Source organism: Galleria mellonella, unplaced genomic scaffold, assembly GCF_026898425.1.
Source record: "Galleria mellonella isolate WM207_F2 unplaced genomic scaffold, CSIRO_AGI_GalMel_v1 utg65, whole genome shotgun sequence".
Classification (NCBI taxonomy): domain Eukaryota; kingdom Metazoa; phylum Arthropoda; class Insecta; order Lepidoptera; family Pyralidae; genus Galleria; species Galleria mellonella.
The window spans coordinates 5,715,545-5,740,364 of record NW_026442138.1 but is presented as its reverse complement, the minus strand read 5'-3'; the positions used below and the strand labels follow the sequence as shown (position 1 = coordinate 5,740,364).

At 31.9% G+C, this 24,820-nt stretch overlaps 1 protein-coding gene across 5 annotated transcripts; it reads right to left on the bottom strand.

Annotated features, from left to right (window-relative positions):
* Nucleotides 1–772: 772 nt before the first annotated feature.
* Nucleotides 773–24,820, bottom strand: LOC113519893 (ribosome-binding protein 1). 5 transcript variants are annotated; one of them, XM_052900612.1, is made up of 22 exons: nt 24,662–24,820; nt 20,251–20,477; nt 19,121–19,300; nt 15,569–15,748; nt 14,872–15,040; nt 13,583–13,798; nt 12,767–12,915; nt 12,541–12,653; nt 11,826–11,979; nt 11,324–11,404; nt 10,766–10,942; nt 10,146–10,224; nt 9,776–9,882; nt 9,489–9,620; nt 9,133–9,273; nt 8,073–8,177; nt 6,628–6,927; nt 6,063–6,176; nt 5,572–5,631; nt 4,786–4,881; nt 4,021–4,083; nt 773–3,294 (listed from the first exon to the last, which is right to left on the bottom strand). In XM_052900612.1, exons 2-22 carry the CDS (start codon nt 20,449–20,451, stop codon nt 3,274–3,276), a joined length of 2,838 nt encoding a protein of 945 aa, XP_052756572.1. In that variant the 5' UTR covers nt 20,452–20,477; nt 24,662–24,820; the 3' UTR covers nt 773–3,273. The 5 variants fall into 5 exon arrangements, with proteins under 5 accessions (XP_052756572.1, XP_052756573.1, XP_026760909.2 ...); XM_052900613.1 differs by lacking the exon at nt 24,662–24,820 and adding an exon at nt 24,284–24,441; XM_026905108.3 differs by lacking the exon at nt 5,572–5,631.

Here is a 24,820-nt window from a genome sequence, read left to right as displayed (position 1 = left end):
GCTTCACATTCTTACAATTGAAGCTAACAAAGTTGTAGATCCCACTATCCATTATTTTGGTGTGTAATGCCGTCAATGGAAGTATGTGCGTTTCCAGTCGATTTTTTAGTCTAAAATAAACAAACGGTCGACAATTTTTTTTTTTTCTTTTCTTCTCGACGTTCGCCATTTATTATTAGACCTTACGGCATCTGCATAAGATTCAACAATGACTCATCGCGTTTCGTATTAGTCGGTTACACGGCTATTCTCTGTTTAAAAGTATTATGGATAAAGGAATATTGTGGATTACAGTCGTTCATCAGTACATCAGTCAATATTAATATTTTATTAACTTACGAATAATAATTACACGTAGATGCTAATTGTTTAATGTACTGATAATTTTGATTACATTAAAACAGTATTATTGTCAGTAAGTACACTCAGTGTTAATTTACAAATGTATAGTGACAATTCTCTGCCTATTGTTTTGTTAAATAAACATTGTTATTATTTCGTGATTCGGCTTCAATATCTGCAATAATTTCATATTCCGATCTCTATTCGATTTCTAGATATAAAATGTTTTATTCACACTTAACCGTAGTTAGATTTACTACATATAAGCTTTAACCCGTATATGGATAAGGGTTAAAATTAACCATTTTCTGAAATAATTTTATTCTGTATATCATTTTGTGGTAAAACTAGAGCTGGTTACTCGTATATGAAATGCCGTGTGGCGTAGTCCATTCACTTAAGTTAGTTTAATATTAAATGAAAAGCAAAATAATGATTAAGAAATATTTTATTTGATAATGTCTTTATCTAATATATTAATTTATCATACAAAGTGGCTTACTTATTTTACAATTACATTTCATACTACTACAACTATGTTCATTTTCAGGACATTTGACACAATGATTTACTTAGGTACTAAATTAAATGTGTCCACGTTATTCAAATAAAATAAACACTGAAACAATTACCTATTCTATCAAGCTTTGATTTAATTATTACTAGAAATGAAACAGTCAGTTTAATTAATTCAAATCTTACCCTAAGGCACTGACAGAAATGATTATGCATTAGATACAAAAAGCTATTTTTTTTTTTATAAATAATATAAATCTAAAGAGTAAATAACATCCCTTAAAATCGTTAAAAATACTTAACTCATAATTCGGCAGCTGCAAAATAAAAAAAAGCTCAATTTAGTAATAGCAGCTATACATGAATAATGGGCCAATTAAATACATCATTTCAGGCCTTTTATAATATCATAATTTTTCTGTATGCCCCTTTAACTCAATCAAATAACCATAATTTCTAATCCAGTAGAATCTCAATTATTCGAATACCGATCATCCGGACTTATTCACGGCTCAAAGTTTATTTCCGCCTCCGACGTGTAGGTACTAAAGCTCTCATTTATTTGCACGATAGTGTTCATTTTTTTACTTTTTGCGTTAAAGATCGAAACGAAAAAGAGTAGTGTTGTCTTTTAAAGACAAAGTAAAAATATTTGACAGTTAAAAAAAAAATATTGAATCTAGCAGTAATTTGGCGCAAATATATGCAGGAGCTTCTGCGATATCAGATATAAAAAATAATTCTAATTACACATTGAAATTCTCCTGCATGCTTGAGAAGGAAGATGGAAGCTAGCAACGTAAAGCCATTAAATTCTAGAGAACGCAGTTTTTACTTGATTCTTACAAAAGAGAGTATGTGTGCAGCCCATGTCTGGACGTATTTTATGTGATTAAAGTATTGAATTATAAATATAAAAAAACAAAAATAGAAATAAATTATTAAAGATTCCATTCTATTCTTCAATTAAATCGCAAGACAATTTCAAAGAAATTACAGAAGCAATGAAAATCATTGGTGATGAAAGCATTGGTGATGGGCGTGATGAAGAAAATATCAAGAGTGACTGAACTGCAATAGTGAAGATCCTGGATTCTATAATTAACTGATGAAGAAATAATTAACAATTTGAATAGTAACGAAAAAGAAGAGACTAAAACCGGTGACGTATGTCAAGTACCATCTCACGCAGAAGCTTTTGAAGATCTAGATGTTGCTTTTATAAGGTTTGAAAGAGGATGAATCAAATCCCATACAGTTACAACTGAAGCGCATCAGGGACTTTGCCGCTATGAAAAGATGTGATTCATTACGTTCAAAGATTGATATCTAATTATTTCCAATCAAAATTTTTAATTGTAAAACCCTTTACATATTAAAAAAAAAGATATTAAAATTTAATTATTGTTTGATTTGACTTTCAAATTGATTATCTAGATTTTCGATTATACGGAATACGGCTTTATTTGATTCGGATAATCGAGATTTTATTGTACAATAAAAATGTTTAACATTTTGTAGTAACTAATTAAAAAAAAAACACAGTAAATAAAAATATTTTATCAACATCAGATTTTTACGTAAATATATGCTCGATTTTATTCAAAGTTGTTTTATAAATAAATTTGAAAGTAAAATTAGGTTACAATATTAATATTAAAATATGATTGGAAGCATCAACATACTAATGTACATTGTAGTCATTGCCAAATTGATCACAAACATTTAACTTAAATGATAACATTAAAACATCAAACTTTAATAGCTCAAATGAATCGATACTCTTTATGTATAATAAATACATCGTTATATAGACATATTCGAGTTTACAAAAATATTTATAAAAGAAATAGCATGCAATATTGGACTTCACTGATGCTCATTTCGAACAAAATAGTTATTATTGCACACATCAATTACGTACTTTCTGTCACTAAAATCTTTCCTGTCAAAAATAACAAACGCCATGTCTTTAAAAAATGATCGTAAAATTATGCATAAGCATTCAAAATTGAATTATTCTAAAATTAAGACGTATTTTTTAATACTAACTTGAGCATCTTATTGTGTCCATTGAAAGTTAATGTGGGTAATTTTTATATAAATGATACAGATATACAGGGAGCTTTATTATATTGGTAATACTTTTATTAGATTCATAAAACAGCACTCTTTTAGTAGTTTTGTGCATGTCTTTCCATACAAGTATAAAGTAAAATATATTTCGTAGTTTATCGTATTATCTGACGGACTTATTCAATAGAACTTTAAAAGTTCAAACGTGGCGCTTATCGTTGAAGGAGCCAACGGCGGCAACGCAACGTATGTACGCAAGCGTTACCTGTGCCCGACTTCGTTTGTCAAATAGGAATGACACCCCGATACTGTTTTAAATAATCTTGAATTATTTAATTGTTATTTTTCTTCTAACCCAACCTGTCAAATAAAACAATTATGTAAATGTAAATAATGTCACATAAACAAACTTCAACTGTATACTAAAATATATATAAAATATTAGTTTTCCATTTGCTCTATCTCCTTCAATATTAAAAAAAAAAAAATTAAATGGGCTCTTTTCTGTATGGATCGAAAGTATTTTTGCAATTTTTATAGTTACTTTTTGGGCGTCCGTGCATATTTAAAATATTCAAATTCATATATAATTGCAAAAATCATCAATATTCAATTATACTTATTTTATAACACAATTATGATATGGAAGTTTATATCATATAAAGATATAAGATACAACGTTGTATACTAATTTATAAGCCTCAAAGCAAATATTAAATCTTCAAATGTTTTGTATACTGATGAAACAATGGGTTGTTAACTGCGCTCTTGGTAGCAATATACTATCAGGTTGACCTCCAAACATCATGCTATCACAGAATCATCGTAACTATAGATTATAATCTGGTGATATCGTCACCATGAGCCGACCGATCTGCTTTCATCTTCACTTATCATTCCTTACTGGTAGCGTATACCTAGCGGTAGGGGTCCACCCCTAACGCTATCGGTATACGCTACCAGTACGTTAACGAACGCTAAGGGGTTGGAGGGGGGGGGGGGGATAGTACTAACTTGTAAGTAAAAACTTCATGGATTGTTTAAGGAAAAATTTGTATGAAATAAAGTATGTATATAAAAGATTACCTGTAAAGGTCCATTGCACACATCAATGCCACATTTATCTGACAATCCAGCCATTAGCCTTTCCTGAAAGAGAGTAAAAAGAAAGATTAAACAAGACATTCTTACATAAGTCTTACTTTCTTATTCATAAAAATGTCAAAACTATCATAAACCTATTTTAGTTATTGAACCGTTTTCTCTCTTTCTTTTACACTAAATACCATACTTAACAGAAAGTGATATAAACGTGTAATAGTTAAAGTAGATAAATGCTTCTAAATAAATCGCAGATTTTTAACTGGTTCACATTTTAGGTCATAGAAAATAAAAATTTATAATTTAATGCAACTAATTTTGAGGTTAAAATGTCTTTATGGTAGGTAGATATATTAATACTACTAGATTACTATTTAACTTTATAGGATTGCTATCTGACGTTTTCGCCTTCGTTTGTTATAGTGCGTTTACGAATAACATTTTTTGCCATTATAGGTTTATGATAAGCGTTTCCTTGTTATAGAGGGCTTAAAACGAATTTTTTTATAAATAATATGGTAACACTATCAATTAGAAAGTAGTTTATTTCTTACCTCGCGACTTCGCCCGTGTATCAATATAAAAACTATTCCTAATTAAAGGTATAATCGCCGTGTATGTCAATATTAATTTAAATCCATTCAGTAATTTAAACATCTTTACGAACTTTCAAATTTATTAGCACACGAAATTAGTCATATACAAAAATCCGAAGTCGCAGATAATAACTACTTTAAATATTTCTCTTACCTCTGCATGCCGTTCAGATTCAGTAAAACTGTGGTTGTGGTTAGCAGATCGTACTCGCTCGAGTTCTGCTTGTAAATTGTCAATTTTTTTCTGCATCTAGTCACAAATTAATAGATAATAATTATTTAATATCCTCATTGCAATAGTTAATAACCGTCACCAACATATGACATAAATGTGTTGTACTGGACAAAAGGGGAAAGGAAAGAGAGGAGTGACTTGTAACCTACCAAGTAACGTAGATAAATTTAACATTTAAATTTCCATTATAACTAATTATGACCAAAAATTTGCTGATCATAGAAAAACATATTGGATTATCTATGATTTATTGTCCATGCACGAGTTTTACTCTCTATACAATAGAATAATATAGGTAACGTGTATGTATACCTAATAAAATCTAATTTGATCAACTATGGATGCTTAAATAATAAAAGTTGAAAAACGCAGTATTATTTCGTACCACTTTGATTTCAGAATACCAGAGATTTCAACTGAGATAAATAAATATTGAAATATAGTTTCCCTCTGATATTCAAAATCAATAATAATATTTATGATTTAATATTGGGGAAAGCGATATTACACATACCTACCCGCCCGCCTACGCACATCTATTATTCATATATATGTTTATATAAACTTTCCCATATTCTCTAAAGTATAATAATATTCGAGATAGAATTTACCACAAAGCCTGTAATATAGAAAACTTTAACGCCATAGTTGCACACTTAACACAGAAGAACACAAGTGCCATATGACATTTAGTCCAGTATGTACCTCTGCTGTGATGGTAGGTAATGTCTTTTCTATGCAGGAGTATGCGAAGGCCAAAGGTTCCTATATAAAAATGTTGTCAATAAAACAAATACTAATTATAGGTATCGACACAACCGGATTTTATTTACTTAAGTTGAATATATTTAATAAGTAGTAACTATAAAATATACATACATATTATTTATTTTTTTCTATCTTTCTCTAAACGATGTATTAATTTTTTAACCATTTAAATTTTAAAGGTTTTTAAGGTATTTTAAGTTTGCTTATTACCAAGTCATATATACAGCAATTCTCGCGGACGTTACTAGTAGATGATAACTCAGTATCAAATGCAAATATTACAATCCGCAAAATAATAATCAGCCAGCGTCGACTTCATACATCATCATCTTTTACGAAGTAAAGGAGTTTTGAAAACCTTTATGAGTTAATCGAAATAAGACGCTGACCGAACCTATGTATAAAAAATGTATGTTAATATAAATTACCTGCATCACTGCACTCCTGAGATCATCTATCTCACGTTGTTTTTCTGCCAATTGTTCCGCCCACCTTCGTTCTTCTAATGTTACATTTTGTTGTAATTGGCTAAGAACACCCTCCTAAGACACGAAAGATGATTATTGTAAATTTGCCATTTTAAAAACTAAATATTAATAGTTATTTTTATATAACTTTAAGTAAGCCTACTCGATACAGAAGAATTAACATATTCGGAGTTTGTATTACTATTGGATCTAAATTATTATACCTAAACTGTGTTAAAATTATAATTGAATTACCAATTCCAAACTCTTGTGGAAGGCAAAATGGCAACTTATCCATCGTTTTGTAGGGATATAAATTATTTGGTGGAGATATCATTGTTTATTATCTGAAGGACGATTCGGATGTGTCTGAAGTGTTGGTGTTTATAATCACTTTGTGTTCCCAATTGCAGTGCTATTAAGTTTCTGAGTCTGATGAGCTGAATTTATTGTCATATGAACATTAGCAGGATAGTTTGTTATAAAATGAGGTATATAAAACTGAAATAAAATTGTATAAACTTACAGTATCATTTATAATTTTCTTATAATTATCGACGACACTCTGTAGTTGTTCATTCTTTGTGATCAGCTCATTGACACGGGAATCTGTCGTCGGTGCTGTTGTAGTCTGTGGGATTGAAGTCTTTTTCTCATAAAGTTTCCTCTCCGTTTCTCTCTTCTCCAACTCCTTTTTAAGATTATTTGCAAATGACAGGAGCCATTCGCGACCGGCCACTGAATTAGGCGCTGCGACCGGACAAGCACCGCGCAATACATTCGCTACTTCACTATACTGTGCTTCCTGTGCTTTCGATATTGCTTCCTAAAAACAAAAATGTACAGTAATCGTAAATAGGAACACAGATGTTTATTTTATCGCATACACGCAAACAAGTTTATGAACCATCATGAATGGCGAACTGGTAATTATCCTGATAAAAAATGAGCATACGATTGCTAAATCACCGCCACCTACCACCATCCATGTGAGTTACCAAATCGCTTTAACTTTCTAAACCACACTCAGGCAATAAGTATTTCCATACATTTGACACACATAGATTTATATAACTATATATATATATATACACACACACACATGTATACAGTAGACCCTGGCTCGTACGTTTCTGAAAAATGGCCCTTAAATAAAAGTGGTTTACTATGTCAGAGGTGCTGTTGTAGAAGTAGTAACCACATACAATATGGGAGAAAAGGGATTGTTAGCAATGGAGTTTGACAGCCCCATTGCTAGCAATTGCCTTATTAGATCGACCTCCACGTGGTTCGCCCTGAAAACCATCGTAAACAATTCTTGTTGAATTCGTCACGATGGGCTAACTGACCTACTTCATCCTCACCTATAATTATTCACTGGTGCTCCACCGGTGTATACCGATAGCGCGAGTGGAGCTACCATTCCATTATCATCCATTAAAAAAAAACACATACAATATTGTTATGTCCATATGCCTATTGGTCATAATTACCACTTTTCAGATGATGGGCCATTAAATTGTTTATGCCGCCCAGTATAAAAAAACATACAATAAGAGGATGAAAGTGAATTTTGAATTTTATAAATATTTTGTATTCGGCTGTATAAACATATTATACTGTTATAGCACGTATTTAGAGCACGTTATTACACTATCAAGTATATAGGATCATATGTATAGATTAAATCATAGTGTATACAGATAGACTAAAAGTAAAAATCAATCTCATTATATTACTCACAAACCAATATAATATAAACACTTTATTGACATTAAAAATGAACCACTAGCTTAGTCCATATATTGACATATTTGATAATGTAATATCCGCCTACAACGAAATACAAAATTCGGTGGAAAGCAACGACGCACTTTATGCTTGTAATACAGAAAAGCGAAGCCGGCCAAAGTTACCGCAGTATATGTATTTGTACACTGAGATTACAAAATGGAAAAGCGACACACTTACGTGCAGCGAGTCTTGGGCCGGCAACGCACTGGCTGTTTTTGACTGTAGAGACTTTTCAGCAGATTGTAATGCCTCCATTATTTTCCAGTTTTTAATTCGCAACTCCTAAGCGAAGGGAGTTATATAAAATGGTTAAGATTAATTTTAATAAAATATGAATGAAATCCAAGGTGGAAAGTAGTTTGGATTTAAGTGTCAATTCGAACCAACGCTGTTTATTTACATTATGATTACATGTCTATTAAATCTACAGATTTTTTCTAGATTAAGTATAAGTAGATTAGTATAAGTTACTTAACGTTAACGTACGTTAACGCATATCGTTATATATATATAAGTTGTATATATATATAACGATATGCGTATAAAATAGTAACTAGACAGTTTGAAAAATTCTAGTCCACATTTTTCTTATTTAAAAGTGATATCTTTTGAAATTTTTCTCCTAGAATGTGTCAGCCGAAAAACAGGTGGGCAAAATTTCTATTATAATACAAATCATTTAAAAATATTATGATTTATTCATTTATTATATTGTTAAATAATAAATTGCACTTAATTCAAATAGCCTTTCCACCATTGAAATGCCGATATGAAAGTTAATGAATTAGAAACAAAAAATAAACGATTAAGGTAATATTAATATATGATTAATAGATTTTAAATTAGATATTATGATATCCAAAATAGATTTATACCATATTTGGTCATTTATCTCTACAGATAATAATTAACAGCCATTTTAAGAATTTTTTGTATCTCACAATAAAAATAGTCAAATATGTATTGAGCTATTGTTACAACTCAGGTCAATTAACTCGAAAATAAAATTCTATAAAGTCATGGTCTAGGAATTTAGAAAAAAAATAATAGATGAAGAAAAATACGCTAAGTGATAAATAATTATTGAGGAATCATGCAACAGGATCACTGGGAGATGCAAAAAAGTGCACAGTGTTAAAATAATAAACTATCACTCGTAACGATTCGAAAAATCCATGATATATAATTTCTACAATATATAAATACTTACTGATAAGTGTCCGTATCAAATACTCACGTTATTCTTTTGTTGATATTGAGAGAGTTGCTCCTGCAGCCGCGCAAGTTGCTCGCGTTGCTCCTTGCTGGAACTTTGTGCGTTTGCCAACTCACTACGGAGAGATTCCACAACACTCTCGACCTTGGCAAGTTCCGCGGCCTAATGACAACATTATTCAGTGTAAAATTGAATTTCATTTATCAGTATTCAAAATGAAAAAGAAACTTTGAAATAATAGCAAAATCAGCAATTGATATATTTTTTATCCAGTTAAGATTTCTTTGTAGCATAATCTAGGAATGGTCTGTCAGTGCATGTTACAAAATTAAAAAAGTGTATATGTAAAATAATAATAAAAAACATTTTCACTTTACCTTATGTTGATCACTGGCATTCGTGGGAGGCAATCCATTCTGTGCAGGTACCACTTTCATTTGTTTCAGCTCCGCCAATTCCGACTCGCGCGCTTTCAACTGTTCTTTCAGTGACGCGAGTTCGTTTGACAACTGTCAAAGTAAAGACCATAGGTATAAGTTATTAGTAAATGCATTTGCTAATAAATACGAGGAGAAAAGGTTTTACTATTTGCATATTTTGTAAGCAAATTCTATGCTTAAAATAAAATTTTGTTTATATAGATATAAAGTAATAAATTCTTTACCTGTTGCTTTTGTTTCTCGACTTCTTCCCTCAGTTTTTCTATATTATTCTCTGCCGTCTGTGCACGTGATGTTAGCCGCTGAACTTCTGCTTGATGTTCGGTTGTCGCTATAAAACATACATTTTCTTATAGTAAGACAAAAAGTAAGTTTTAAATGTTATAGTAGTAATTTTTATTCGATTCGAGAGTTGCGGTAAGAATTGAATAAAAACAGACTCTAAAAGCGCATCATTATATCTGTGTATTTTAACTGAATATGTTTTATTATCATATTCGTAAAAATCTACAAATAAAGAAAAAAAAGCAATATTATGAAAATCAAGCATTTAAGAATCGTCATTGTTAAGTTTTTGTTCAAAGTTCTAGATACCAGTGTGTCTCTCCTGTGAAAACTTCAAATCCTGTTGCGCAAGCTGTTCGGCATATTCACCGCACACTCGATTTGCATCCTGTAAAATCGATGAACAATATTAAGACTCTACATCAGATACCTTTCTTACATTAATAATGCATGCATCCAGTTTCAGAGATGTTTTCTACCACGAACACTCAGATTATGGAATGAGCTCCCTGCTGAGGTTTTCTCACGAGACAACAACATGGGGTTCTTCAACAGGGGAGTAAAGATTTTTCTTCAGGGTGGGCAACGCGCGCGTAATACCTCTAGTATTGCAGGCGTTCATAGGCTACGGTAATCGCTTACTATCAGGTGGGCCGTATGCTTGTTTGCTACTTCAGTGGTATAAAAAAAATCTAAGCGACGATGATCAATCATGCAATACCTGTAATGATCTGATCGCGTATTTTTTGTTTTTATTTTTCATTAACATTACAATAAACGTTTCTCCCATAAACTAGTAATAAAAATATATCGTAGCATCCCTATGGATACCCATGATGTCTGTTCCCTACAAAACACTAGTGTGTAGTGGAGTGAGTACAGCGAGTGTAGTGAGTGTGCGTGTGTAGAGAGGTGTCGTGCGACGTGACCTGCAGCTGCTGCGCGAGGTCGGCGTGGTGCTGCTGCGCGAGCATGAGCGCGTCGCGCACGGAGGCGGCGTCGCAGCGCGCCTGCGACAGCTCCATGGCGCGCGCCGCGCGCTCCGCCTGCAGCGCGCCCACCTCCGCCTGCAGCGCGTTCAGCTGCGACACCAGCTGCGCCTCGTTCTGCACACACACACACACACACACAAAGGTCATTAAACACGTTTATACTTCGCCTTATCCAAGTGCGGCAACGTCGCAATACAAAAACAATTCAACAACTTTCAATGTTTCCAACTGATTAAGTACTCTGAAAGCAAATGAAAACATTAGCAACGGAGCTATTTTAAATACTTTGTAAGTTAATAAACAATTGTAAACGACGCTGCCATACTTTTGTAAGCTAATGTATTAACGCTTTTAAATACTAGCATTAATTTATATATAAAGAGGACATAGGCTTGGTTAATCAACATATCCCCGTCACACAGACGAAGTCATAGGTGAAATATAAATGTTAATAACAGCAGCAACTTTTATCAAAACATTCTTGTAGATACTTACCTCTGTCAATCTTTGAATATGCATCTCCATTTGAACTCGTTGAGCTTGGGCTTCACCTTCAGCGTTCAGTTTAGACTGAAGCTGCAAAAAATATTGTATAGTTAATGTTACATATTTGTTTCTGTCGTCCACAGTTGTTTGCCATTCTAAGTTGTAAAAAATATAAATTTTTAAATACTATTGTTTTAAGAGAGAAATTTACGCAGAGTGTTATGACACTGCACCATCATTTTCAAAATCTTGTAAGATTGTTTGCAAATAATCTTGTAAACAATATTAGTGTTAGAAACATGTTAAACTAACCTTTATATAAATAAATATTTCAACTGTTTCCCTGTTTTGATACCATCAAAGAAAGAATCGCTATAACGTGCTCTGTTAATCGCCTAATACTAGAATGCCCACTTGTAGCTATAAACTGTAAATACTGGCGCGGAGTCCGTGTGTGCGTGTGCATGAGCGTGTGCGTGTATGTATGAGAGAGAGAGAGATGGTGACATACGAGGTGGTGGTCCTGCTGCAGGGCGCGGTTGTCGTCGTGCAAGCGCTGCAGACGCGCTTGCAGCGTGTGCAGCTCGGCGCGCGCCGTCGCCGCCGCCTGTTCGGCCGCGCGGCCTGCTGCCGCCGCCCGCCCGCGCTCCGTGTTCAGCGTCGCCCTGTCACAACACACGCACCATGTGTTAAACATATGCATGGAGAATATCGATGACAGTCTGACACATATATATTGGGTCCCATTAATATCGCTCATACCGGTCATATATCTACATTATTTTCGATCAGGTTCTTCCTTATAAGTTTATATATTGGATAGCCAATATTTATTATATCCGTTATTAGGCGAATGTATACATATTGTAACTAAATATACTGTACTGTTTTTTTATTCTGACAGTACAATTTTCCAAAAAAAAAAAATTGTGTTCAAATAATTCCAAAGCTAAATATGAAGTAACAATTTTTACAAATGTAGTCTGCCTGTCATTTATGTTTGTTCTGGCATCACGCAAAAACTATTGTATTAAATCAGATGCGGTTTTCACAGTGGTGTTCCTGAAGGTCTAACTTAACTTAAAATATGATGCATGTTTTATCTTATATCTTATCTGGAAGTGGTCTACCTCACTGGTTTTTCTACATCTGAAATCCACGCGTACGAAATAACGAACAAAAAGATAGAAAATAATTATAGTTACCACTACTGTTTAAATTTTTACCTCAACTCCTTTAATTTTGCATGAAGAGCCTGTGAAGCTTCCACTTCATCGGCAAGAGCTTTCTCCTTTTCAGCAAGTTGCTTTTTCAACTTCTGTATAGGGTCATTCGGCCCCTGCAAATAATAAACACATATTTAAATTCGTATTTATAATAGTAGTAAGATTCAAGAAAGCTATAAGAAATAACTAGTATCCAATATAAGTTCAGCAAGTCTGTAATGCAGACCTCAGTCCACTCAGAGTGCTCGGGCAGTGGGTCGTGATGCTTGTTAAGCAGCGCGTCGGTGAGAATCTGTATCTCTGTGCGCGAGAGCGGCGCCTCACGGACCACGCGTACTAGTTCGCCCACGTTCACTCCCGCCCCGCCGTCGCCCGCTGTTAACAATCAAGAACCACTTATTATCTCTCTTCTATTTATAATTCAAGTCCTTATTGTGTATAAAATTAGATTTACAATACAGTAAATGAATACGATGACATGTTTTTTAGGATGTCACCCACGTGGATCCAGTTATTTCCCGTTTAATCACATATTTTAACGAACTAGGGCGAACTCTAGCGACATCTACACATACTCATTGGCGCCCGACTTTTGATTGTTAAAAACCTTTGTATATGACCAAACCAACATAATATTCCCTTTTCTACCCCTGTTCCTGGAAAGACATTCTAGTCAAGAGACTACATTTGCGTGACTGGAATAAAACTTTAAAAATAGCCTATATCCTTCTCCATCCCATATAGTATGTGTATACCAAATTTCATAGTGATTATGTTAAGCTGTAAAGATATTGTAATACAATATATTTCTACCTACATTTCTTTAAAAAGATATTGCTTAATTTACTGCAATTCTTGACTGCTAAGTTATTGTAATTCTGCAACAGGAGCCTGATTAGTAAAGAATTTTGATAATTAAAACATATGGCACAATCTCAACAACACTTTCTAATGTTTCTGTATGTAAATTATAAAGATTGTTACCGAATAAAATTATAAATATACTTCTTAGACACTATATTTACATGATCAATGAACTCACCCATGAGCGTCACAATATTGGGTTCAGGCTTTTTCTTTTTGTTCTTAGTGGCTGGTGGTGAGGAGGCAACTGATGGTGCAGAACTGGAAGTCAGAGCTTGCTTCAGTAATTTTTCTGTGGTGAGTTCACTCGGCTGTGGGGCATTCAATGGAGGAACCACCTCCTCGCGAATGACCTCTGCCACCTCCTCATTGCCTTTTTTCTCTACTTTTTTACCTATAAGTTAAGAATGACGATGATTTCTGATTTCGGAGATAAATTAGATAACAATTTATTGCGATCACAAACAGAAAATATGAAAGAAATCCTCAAGGTTCAGCTATTTAGTTTGATTCTTAATTTGGATTAAACAATATTTCCTCAAATGTCAAGACACAACCAAATAATAGTTTACACGGTATGAAGAAATCAAATAAAATATCATAAACACACATAAGTTCATATATTTTGTGGTATCATTATTTATCACTTATAGAATACATAAAAAATAAAAATAAGTAATGTAAAATTTAAATGCATTAAAAAGTCTTTAAATGTTTTGTATACTGCATACTCTACAATAAATACAAATCCGCACACACGTAGTTTGCGGGAATTTAAATTTCACACAAGAAAAAAATAAGTACGTAGCTGAGTTTTTGAATGAATGCTGCTAGAGCGAGGGGATAGTGCGCGGGTAGAGGGGAATCATATCGGTTAACGCAACGACGAGAACAGACGCCTAGTGGGCGGCAATAAAGTGCCCCCTCCTCTCACCCTCGTGCAAATTACTTTTTCTTTTCTATGTTTGTCAGTCGTACGCGAAATGTTTTTAATTATCCATCGGTTTGTTTTTTAAGTGCATGGCATCCTCCGTTATAATGTACTCATATTGTGAATACTATGAAATGATGCCTCACTATGTCGCGTTATATAAGGTCAGAATGGAGATGACTGCATCGGTCGCGGAGGTACTTATATAATTTTCACTAATTAAGAGACTTACTGTGTTTAGTCAATTTACAAAGTACTTTTTGCATTTTGACGGTCCTAAGCTCGTAAAAGTATGAAAGGAAAATTCGCAACTTATGTATATGATTTGAGGGGAATGACCTTAGGAGAATAATACGGTGTAGGTACTTATCCACGCGCGTAATGCGCGGTGTCAGTACTCAATATTTTTAGGATAACTTTACTGTCACATATTTTTATAGAACACCATATTGTGTTCTATAAAAATACATGACAGTAAAGTTAAAAAGTGAAATTGGATACTGATTAAAAAAGTTCCATGTATAAATAAAAGATACCTTTACGTTGTTCTTTTGGTACATCGCCGCTGTTGTGACGCTCCCGAACAGCTTCTTCCTTCACGGGTTCAGGAAGCTGCGCCGGTTTGACAGCTGCTTTGCCGCCTTTTACTACCTTCGATTCTTTCTTCTCCTTTTTCTCAACCACTTCCTCTTTCTTCTCTGGCAACTAATAAATAAAAAAAGAATATTTATAACTCAATACCGTTCTACTTATATCCTATAAATATTGTTAGCTATGAGACAAACAATTTAATAACTCAATATATAAAATAAAATCTTACTAATATTATTATTACGATAACTACTAAGTCTACATTAAATACACAATTTTTTAACTGAAGTTAGTTTATCAAATGAATTTTAAATCAGTAAAAGTAGATTTCACAATGTTTGTTTATTTCACCCTCACATATATATTTTTAGATCTCAATAAGGAAATAAGTATCAGGACCAAGCCATCAGAAATGCATGCAGCATGCATTAGTTGAGAAGGTATGATTATCATTCAGTTGTTATTCCCCAACATGACATTTGATGGACATATATAGTCATAATAACCGAGTTAAAATATGAGAAATCTCTATAAAGATGAAACAGAAAAAGAAACCAATGATAAAACAAAATCAGAAACTTCAATCCAAAAAAAAAAAACAAACACGACAACTGACAAGTGGAGCGCAGCTGAGCAACTCACTTTTTCGGTGGTGAGTGACGATTGCATTAACTCGAACTCGTCCTTGGGGTGCATCTCCTCGAAACGATTGGAGACTGTAGTAGTGGGTGAAGGCAGCATGTTTGGATCGTTAATGCAGCTCGGATCCTCTTTATTTAATAGTATCGGCTTAACTTTAGGATCCTTACCGCGTTTGCGGATCTGTACAGATATAGCCCTATGTACATATGTATATATACAAAGTGAACACATACTGTGATACTAGTGGTAAGTATTGGTAAATTCTAGTACATTAAAAGTGTGAGAAAGTATAGTCAATGTTACAAGATCTGATTCATTGCAGATGCAGAATTAGCAAATTTAAGAATGACAAGTTAAAATATATGGCATACTATAAAGGGTATCTTATTTATAAATAAAAAAATATATAAAAAAAATAAGATAAGGGTATAGTACCCGGAATCCAGCAAATACTTTCGACATTGGACTTTCCGTACAAATATTTAAAATCTACTTGTAAAAATATTTTTAAAGTCATTTTCGCATATCGACCTATGTTCTAAAAGAAATTCAATTTTATGAATATTAGTAGTGCAGAGTTTTGAATAATTATCCCCTTCTATTACATCCAATAAATAGGTAAATGTTACTTATTATGATAACTTTACCTACAGTCAATGTTGTTATGATAGGTGACATTTAATACAGGCGGGAAAGGGATTGTTAGTAATAAGGTCTTACAGCCCCATTGCTAGCAATATACACTATCAGGTCAACCTCTATGAGGAACCACTCTTGAAAACCATCACAATTAATTCTTGTAGAATTAGCCACCATGGGCTAACTGACCTGCTTTCATTCTCAAGTATCATCATTCACTGGCGCATCGCCAGCATATACTAATAGTACAGAAGGCGTAACCATTCCATTTTCACCCATTAAAAAAAAATTAATACATATCCTATTTCCTACTAATTTTATAAAGGAACTTTTTACAGACATTAGATGTCACACTTTAATATCATTTCGTGATACTCCTGATATTTTAAGAGTTATAATGTGCATATATACTGAGATAAATACTATTATATTTTAATGTAAATTGAGTTTGTTTCCATGACAAACAATTGAATGAAATTGATGAAATTATCATAGGGATAGAATGAGTGAATTAAAGTGATATAATAAAGACTAGTCATACATGATAGTTAACGAAATTCAGTTAGTGTTAGTATTTATTAATAGGATTCCAGAGAAAATATTTTTTTCCTCTAGAAAAAATCTATATACAATCAAATTCTAGAAAAATAAAATTCTTCAAAAAAAAAAGCTTTCATCTGTTTGACTTGATTCACCTTAGATTATATAGATGGAGCATCGAGGCTTACAAACAGGTAAAATTTATATCAATTAATTGCAAATTAGCTGACTCGTTTTTTGGCATAGAATAGGCCACCCCTTCCTTTCCCGTGGGTGTCGAAGGAGGCGACTAAGGGATCTTATGGTCGAGGAGTGGGCAACAGCGTTCCTTTTGAAACAGTACCAAAAGTCTGACTATGGTTGCCAACCCGCCTGCCAAGTGTAGCAACTACAGATAAAACCTTGTAATGGTAAACACCAAAAAGAAACGACCAGGAACGGGGTCCTAGCGGCTCCGCTATTCCTAACCAAGGTACTAGTCGTGATAACGGTGATGCTCCACCGTAGTGCGATAAGTTGCGGTCAACTTTTTGTCAGCAATTCAGCTGACTTATTTTTTATTAGTATTCCTACGCACATAATGTATCTTGACGTATGTATATTTAATAATTTAATAAATAAAATGAGTTTTTGCGCTCTAAAAAGAAGCATACATATAAGACAAAAATAGAACTAATAACAGGAATCACTTATAACCGGTAATTATGTAAAATTTTAAGTATTTCACATTTTTTTAAAAAAAAATCACGCCATTTTTTATTGTTGCAAGTGTTCGGAAAAACTCCTAACAATTGAAATTAAATTCCCGAAATGAGGTGGAGTTTTTTCAATAAGAATTGAATTATTTTTCTTTATTATTATATTTTGTACAATTTTATTACATAATATAACTTCAAAATGGAGATTTTTAATTCATCTATATATACTTTTTCTAAAGGATTTTTGTTATATATACAATTCAATAATTTTTACGTTTAGTCAACTTAATTACAATTAACTCATATTTTCATTCCCATAGATAGATATTTCCAAAAACCCATACGCATAAAATTAAAATGGCTCCCACTTCCATTAATTCTGAAATCAATACATGTTTTAAGTCTACAAAGTTTCTGAGATATTCATATTCAAAGAATCGTTTAAATAAAAAAAGAAAAATTTAAACTGATTGTAAATTTTAGTGACATTATCCATCTATATTTAAAGTATACATGGGTCCACAGATAGCGATTTTTAAACTTCATCTTAAAATGTTATTAATTTTCAAAGCAATATGAAAAAAATATGAGGTTTTATTTACCACATTCTTGGGAATATAATAATGATAATAAATAAATAATATAATTAAATATATAAATAAAATAAATATATTATAAAAGAATAAACATAGTAATAATATTTTAGGTTACAACTTTCACTTATTTACCTTAATTTAAACTAATAATTCAAATGTGTGCCTTATCATCCTCATAAAAAAGTTAACATGTTTTTGTCGTAGCATTTGCATGGAGACACTATCTATATAATCTAAGATCTGCACCAACAGGACTAATAATAGGTATGTACATACCTCGTACTGTGGAGTGCCATTGGTACAGATACATTGTTATTAGAATTTTTTGTTTTGTTAATGGTAATATATTCTAGAAAAAAAAAAAATTCTGAGACCCCATTAATGAACACAAACACTAATTTTAAAGAATACATTTCAATAATTAACACATATTTTTACTAAAAAAGGATGGCCACTTGTAATCATCAGCCAACCCTAAAAAATTGATAAAACAAGGCAGAAGATAAGACTACCATACAATGGTGGAACAAACTACTCAATTATATTTGATTTAGTAAAACTAACAATCCCTATATTCACATTGACATCGAGTGACATCATAGGCTGCATGTGATGATATCACGCTGGATGGCACAATCAAGTGCAGATGAATTGAATTAGTCAAAGTATAAACTAGATATAAATATGTATTATAAGTCCTGATAGTGTATTTAAAATATAGACCATTGCTAATGTCCATGTTTAAAAAGAGTCTACTTTTTTTAAACAACAATGAAGAAATTAAAAGAATGAAAAAAATTAAGAAAAAAAACATTATTTTTATGATACTCGAATTATATAAATTACTTATTTTTCAAAATATATATAGAGAAATAAAGGATCACAACAACTTAGTACATATATGACATATGACAGTATTAGAAGTAAAATTATGAAAGGTATGATGTATCCTATGATGCTCATAGAATGTTTCATTTCTACAAATAATGATTACCACATTTCATTATGTAGATCGTCAGTTTCTTTGTTATTCTAAATTGAGTAAATAAAATTATAAGCCGATAATAAAGTCAACTTACCTTAATGTTTGGAGGGGAATCCCTAGGGACATCAACAACTACTGGTGGACAGAATTCAACATGCGGCTTCGATGCAGGTACAACGTCATCATCAACGCCACTCTCAGCTGGTGCCTCACTCTCCAACTCACTGCCAGTCGCTAATCCAGTATTATCCTTGTTTTTCTCCTTTTTTGCTAACTATTAATAAATACAAAAAGAAATCTAATTAAGTTTAAGATAAACAAAAACAAATTGATTAAATTTATCTGTACTGCAGAAACATAAAATATTAAGTACTAAAACAAAATTAATTGCTGCCTAAAAAGTAAATTATTGCTACGCAAAAAAAAAAGTTTGCCCCGAATTTAATTTAGCATAAGTAGATAAATATTTCATAGTAATATTGAGAAAATGATTATATATAAAAGTTATGATAACCCTATTTCTTAAACATTGCATACCTATAAAGATAAGATAATAAGAACAAAAATTCTATTTATTTCTACTTATCACTATCATTCATGTATTTTTCTGTCAGTTGTCTATGAATAAATAACATTTACCCGTAGCTTAACACTCAATGTATAGTAAAGGTGCCTTCTGATAAGTATTTTTTGTCTCTCATTATAGGTCTTCTACAGTCTCCTACATGCTTTTATTCTGCACCAAAGCTTCCAAAAAAAGGAATTTCTTAATGTATCTAAATTTTTTGTGACTAAGATATTTTTGTGAATTTTACCAATTTTTCTTAATCACAAGTGTTTACTCCTATGTTGGATGCACAATATTCTATAATGATTGAATTTTTTAATAATTCTTGAGGAGCGAAAACTGTTTGTTACAAAGAACGTAATTATATTATGGTTAAGTTAGTTTTAATTATATAAGAGAAAATAACATTCATAGGATAGTACACTTACAGCATTTGCAAAAGCAAATGTTAAAATACTATAGCTATATGCTTCTAAGTTATAATACATATAGAATTATAGATATCCGAACATAACTGTTCATGTCACACCAAATACTTCTATATGCCCAAATCATCTGCTACGTAATTTAATTAAATACCTACAACTGTCATGTTTTTCCCATGTAAAAGTGGCAAATCTTTTATTCGTCATAATTAATATTGCATGAGAGTTTACCTTCTTATTAGCTTTTTTGTTACTCTTCTTTGGTTTGTTCTTATTTTCAGCTAAAGCAAGCAGTTCAGTTGTTGCTTTGCGTTGCTGAGCTATTGCTTCTTCATAACTAGTGCCAGAGGCTGAAAACAACCCCATTAGCAATAGTACAGCAACCACAATAACTCCCACGCCGCAAAGGACCAACACTGCTTGCAGCTCCATTGCATTAGCTGCATCCACCTTTCCACCTGCAAATAGATGAAAATTAATATAGAATATGAAAGTTTCTTTTTCAAGAGTTTACACTTAAATGTCTGTCTGTTTATCAAAGGAAGTAATTTACAATTATTTATATGACTATGGAAAATGGAGCTTTCTACTGACCGAAAATTTTAATCAGACTGAATATGTTAATTACAGAACAAAGAGCATATAAAAATATCAATAATAATAAGCTTCCTCAAATCCACTCATACGTCTGGATCAACCAGCTGATTCAATAGGGGTCAGATACGTGACTGACATATTACTGGTACGACCAACAGTTCAATAGCAACCCACTAAAAATGGAGAGACGAGGTAAAGACAGGTATAACGTCACTTTACGGGGGCGATGGGCAGGGCGCATCTGGAACCTCTGATGGGAGCATACAATCTATTGGCGATGAGAAACTAAACAGATGGGTCTCTATCGACAAAAAGATCACAGCCGACGTAACTGAAATTCAGGATATACAATGTAATGCAATAGAACTGGTTGAGGGTATTTCGTAGGAGGCACAAGCCCCACATTCTGTGACCACTGAAACTGGTAAAGTTAAGGTCTGCATGAAATGGGATAACAATATGCGTCCTATATATATACATATATTATACGTCCCTATTGAAATAAATAGAACTACTTACATAAAACAAAACTACACAGAATTTGTTCAACGATATCCAAATGTAAATTTACTGAGCAGCGTATTGCTGATCAAACAAGTAATCATAAGAAATAGATTGATAAGAAATAGATCACAATGCAAAAAGCAGTCATCCTAAATACATGTCGTATCGTATGCAAATTCTTGCAAGAAGATTCCCCTAAACTTTAATTAATAGAAACCCTTAGAACTGCTTGATGTAACAAACCTGTAAATCTAGATTTAAAAAACAAAATAAACATTTTGAAAATAAAGAATAGAAAATTTAAATAAAATGTAATAATTACATACACATAGCCACAGGCGCGTGAGCATGCACATGCACACATAGGCCCGCGTGCACACACACAAAAACTCACACACTGCACTTACTTGGTCTCAGCCCGTAAGTGCAGTATATGCTAACAAAGTAGTGTATAAATATATAATACTCTTTCAAATATTCAATAGATCTAAGCAGGATTTATAATCTCATTAAATGAAAATCAAACTATGGCCAGGCTGAAAACTTATCACCTTACCCTCTTAAGTGATATTGTTAATCTTCATAACAAATTTAAGAAATAACTTTTACAAACAATCAGAAAAATCAGAATTTCACAAAATATACATACACATAAACATGTTACTTACACAATTAAACTTAGAAGACAGTAATGTCAAATGGAATGTAAAAATTATACAGGATAGGGACAAGATTTTAAATTGACAACAAAAATCACTGCACAGAAGGCCATTACCATGGTTTACAACTACCACATATTGACAAAAAAACATTGAATGTGTGGCAAATTCATGGAGACCTATTCCCTGAAAGTGAAGCTTTCATAATGCCAATCTAGGTCTGAGTGGATAATAATAAAGATTTTAAAAAACATATCACTCACACTATTACTATAACCGGCATACCGCAACCATGAGACTTCAGAAACAATTCAACATGTGACCAGTGCCTGTAAATCCATAGTCCAAACTAATTACAAACACCGACATGACATTGTAGTAGCAAAAATTTTTCAATATGTAATAGTCTAATATAATCAATATAATATAATCACAGAAAAACCAGCATATTACAAATACCAACCACAAACATTACTTGAAAACAACTATTACAAAATATATTGGGAATAAACCATCAGAACAGACAAAACAATACATTATAACTAGTGTCTGACTGAAACAGGTTTTACAGCTGAAACCGAAACCAAACTTTCGGCCTTGGTCTCAGTTTCGGCCGAAACCAAAACTTACTGAAACATTTAAAATTTCTCTTCTATACTGAAATCAAGTGTATTTTTTACACAATTATTTACACAAACATACAGATAGTTAAAGGGTAATAATAAACACTATTTAAAGTATGTAACAAATATGTCATATATATTTATATGTAAAAACATGTTAAAATTATGACTTACTCTTGGAAGTAAATTTGAAAAAAACTTTCAGTTAGACAAACACACACAGAAAGATTCAGCGCGGCCGAAAGTTTTGGCTGAAACCGAAACTGGCCTTAGTTTCAGTAGAAATTCTGACTGAAACTAACCGAAACCAAAAGTTCAGTCAAATACTAATTATAACAGACATCAAAAACAATATATTATAAAAGACCAGAAATAACTATTCTCAACAAAGACAACAAAATAGTTTTCCTTATAGACATAGCAATCTGCAACACTCACAGCCTTAGAAAAACAATTTACTCGAAGTTGTATAGATTTTTCCATAGAAATTAAATCTCAGTGGTATCTTCATACTTCAACAGTAGCAATCACACTATCTTCAATGGGTGTTATTTCGAATACACTTCACACAAACCTTGAAATATTGCATATACAACCAGCTACATATACTGTCCTCCAAAAAGCTACTAAATACATGTTGCCTAGTGCCTAAATTCTTACTAATGTAACCATATTTGATTGATATCTTGAAACACTTAGCTTCAGCCATGTATAGAAAACTTTGTAAAGAGAAAAATAATAATAATTAATATCAATGTACTTATTATACAACTCCATCTAGTCACAGACTAAACAGACATACTTAAATACTTATTTTGTAAATTCATATATACTATATATAGAAAACACAAAGACCAACCATTGATAGGTGAGTGAGTGAGTGAATAAATCCTTGGCATTATAGTTTATGGCTAATGTTTTGTAGGGATCACAACAGTAAACCTTATAAATTTTATAATTAGTTAATTTCATAGTGTAACAAGTGTTACAATACACAAAATGGCCACTTATATATTTTATAGGCTATGCAAAAAGTGAAGCTATTGAAATAGTATGTTCTTAAGAGAAAAACTCTAAGACAAAAATAATAAAAAATTGTTGAATGAAATTATCTACATTTTATACATTTCTTGAGATTTATATAATTCATATATATATATATATATATATATATATATGTATATATATATACGTATATATGTATATATATACGTATATATGTATATATATACGTGTATATGTATATATTATCTAGATTTGTATCATACTAGAATTTTATTAAAGTTTTTATTTACAGGTAGCAAACAAGCTAACGGCCAACCAAATGGTAAACTGTCACCTATAGATATAAACAGTCCATGGGCACAACATAATACACTGTAAATATGAATATAATGCTGTCTTCTTTCTTGTAAAATATATCACATTTGTTTATTTTCCTCATTTTTATTCAATTATTACTTGAAAACTATTAATTAATAACATTTAAAAATCTGATGTCTTAATATTATAGTATAATAAACAAATCTTTTAGTAAGTAATAAAATGCATTTTTAGAGTTTAGATAAAAAACTTTTTATATACAATCTAATAATTCAATCATTAAAAGATTGATTAAGAGGATAACCCTTTACATTTCTAAATCTACATAACATTGATTTGTTAAACAAATATTGTTTATATCCAAACAATATTAAACTAAATAGTGATCATATATATATATACTATGAAGTATATTTAATTTAATGTAGATTAATATTTAATTCCTATTTCAATCACCGATACTTCATAATATAACTGAATAGATTCTGAAAGTAAAATGGAACTGCTCTAGAACTGAAAAGGGCTAAATAAGTTGTAAGATAATATATACATACAAACCTTTAGTTTATATAGTATTTATATATAAACAGCTTGCCACAAAGATATGAGGTATATTTTGAAAAAATACATGGGCACCTCGGGAACTGGCTAGGTTCACAAAATGAAGGTACGAGTCGGGACGAGATGACACGTAAGCAATGACACATGTCAAAGGTTATTGACAGTGCTTTCTCTTATTACTATCTTTTTTGATTAATTTCGTAGTAATTTAGCAATATAAGCTTATTATACGTTAGAGACATAACAATAATAGCTATAAATCATGCTACATTTCAATAATAAAAACGTAGATAGAATATTAAATAACAAGATAACAAGTGGCCATCATTATTTACTATGGAAATTGTACAATTTCTATATGTAGTTTCTGCTTACCTGAATAATTCAGGTCCGGTTACGTTGATGATTTAAAGATATTATACTACTAGCACAGTTTCAACATGTAAATAAATTGATAAATAACAAAAATTGAACGCCGAATAAGTGCGGCTTTTTTTGTTCAGTCAGTATTGTGTTACCATTATAAGCAGTGTT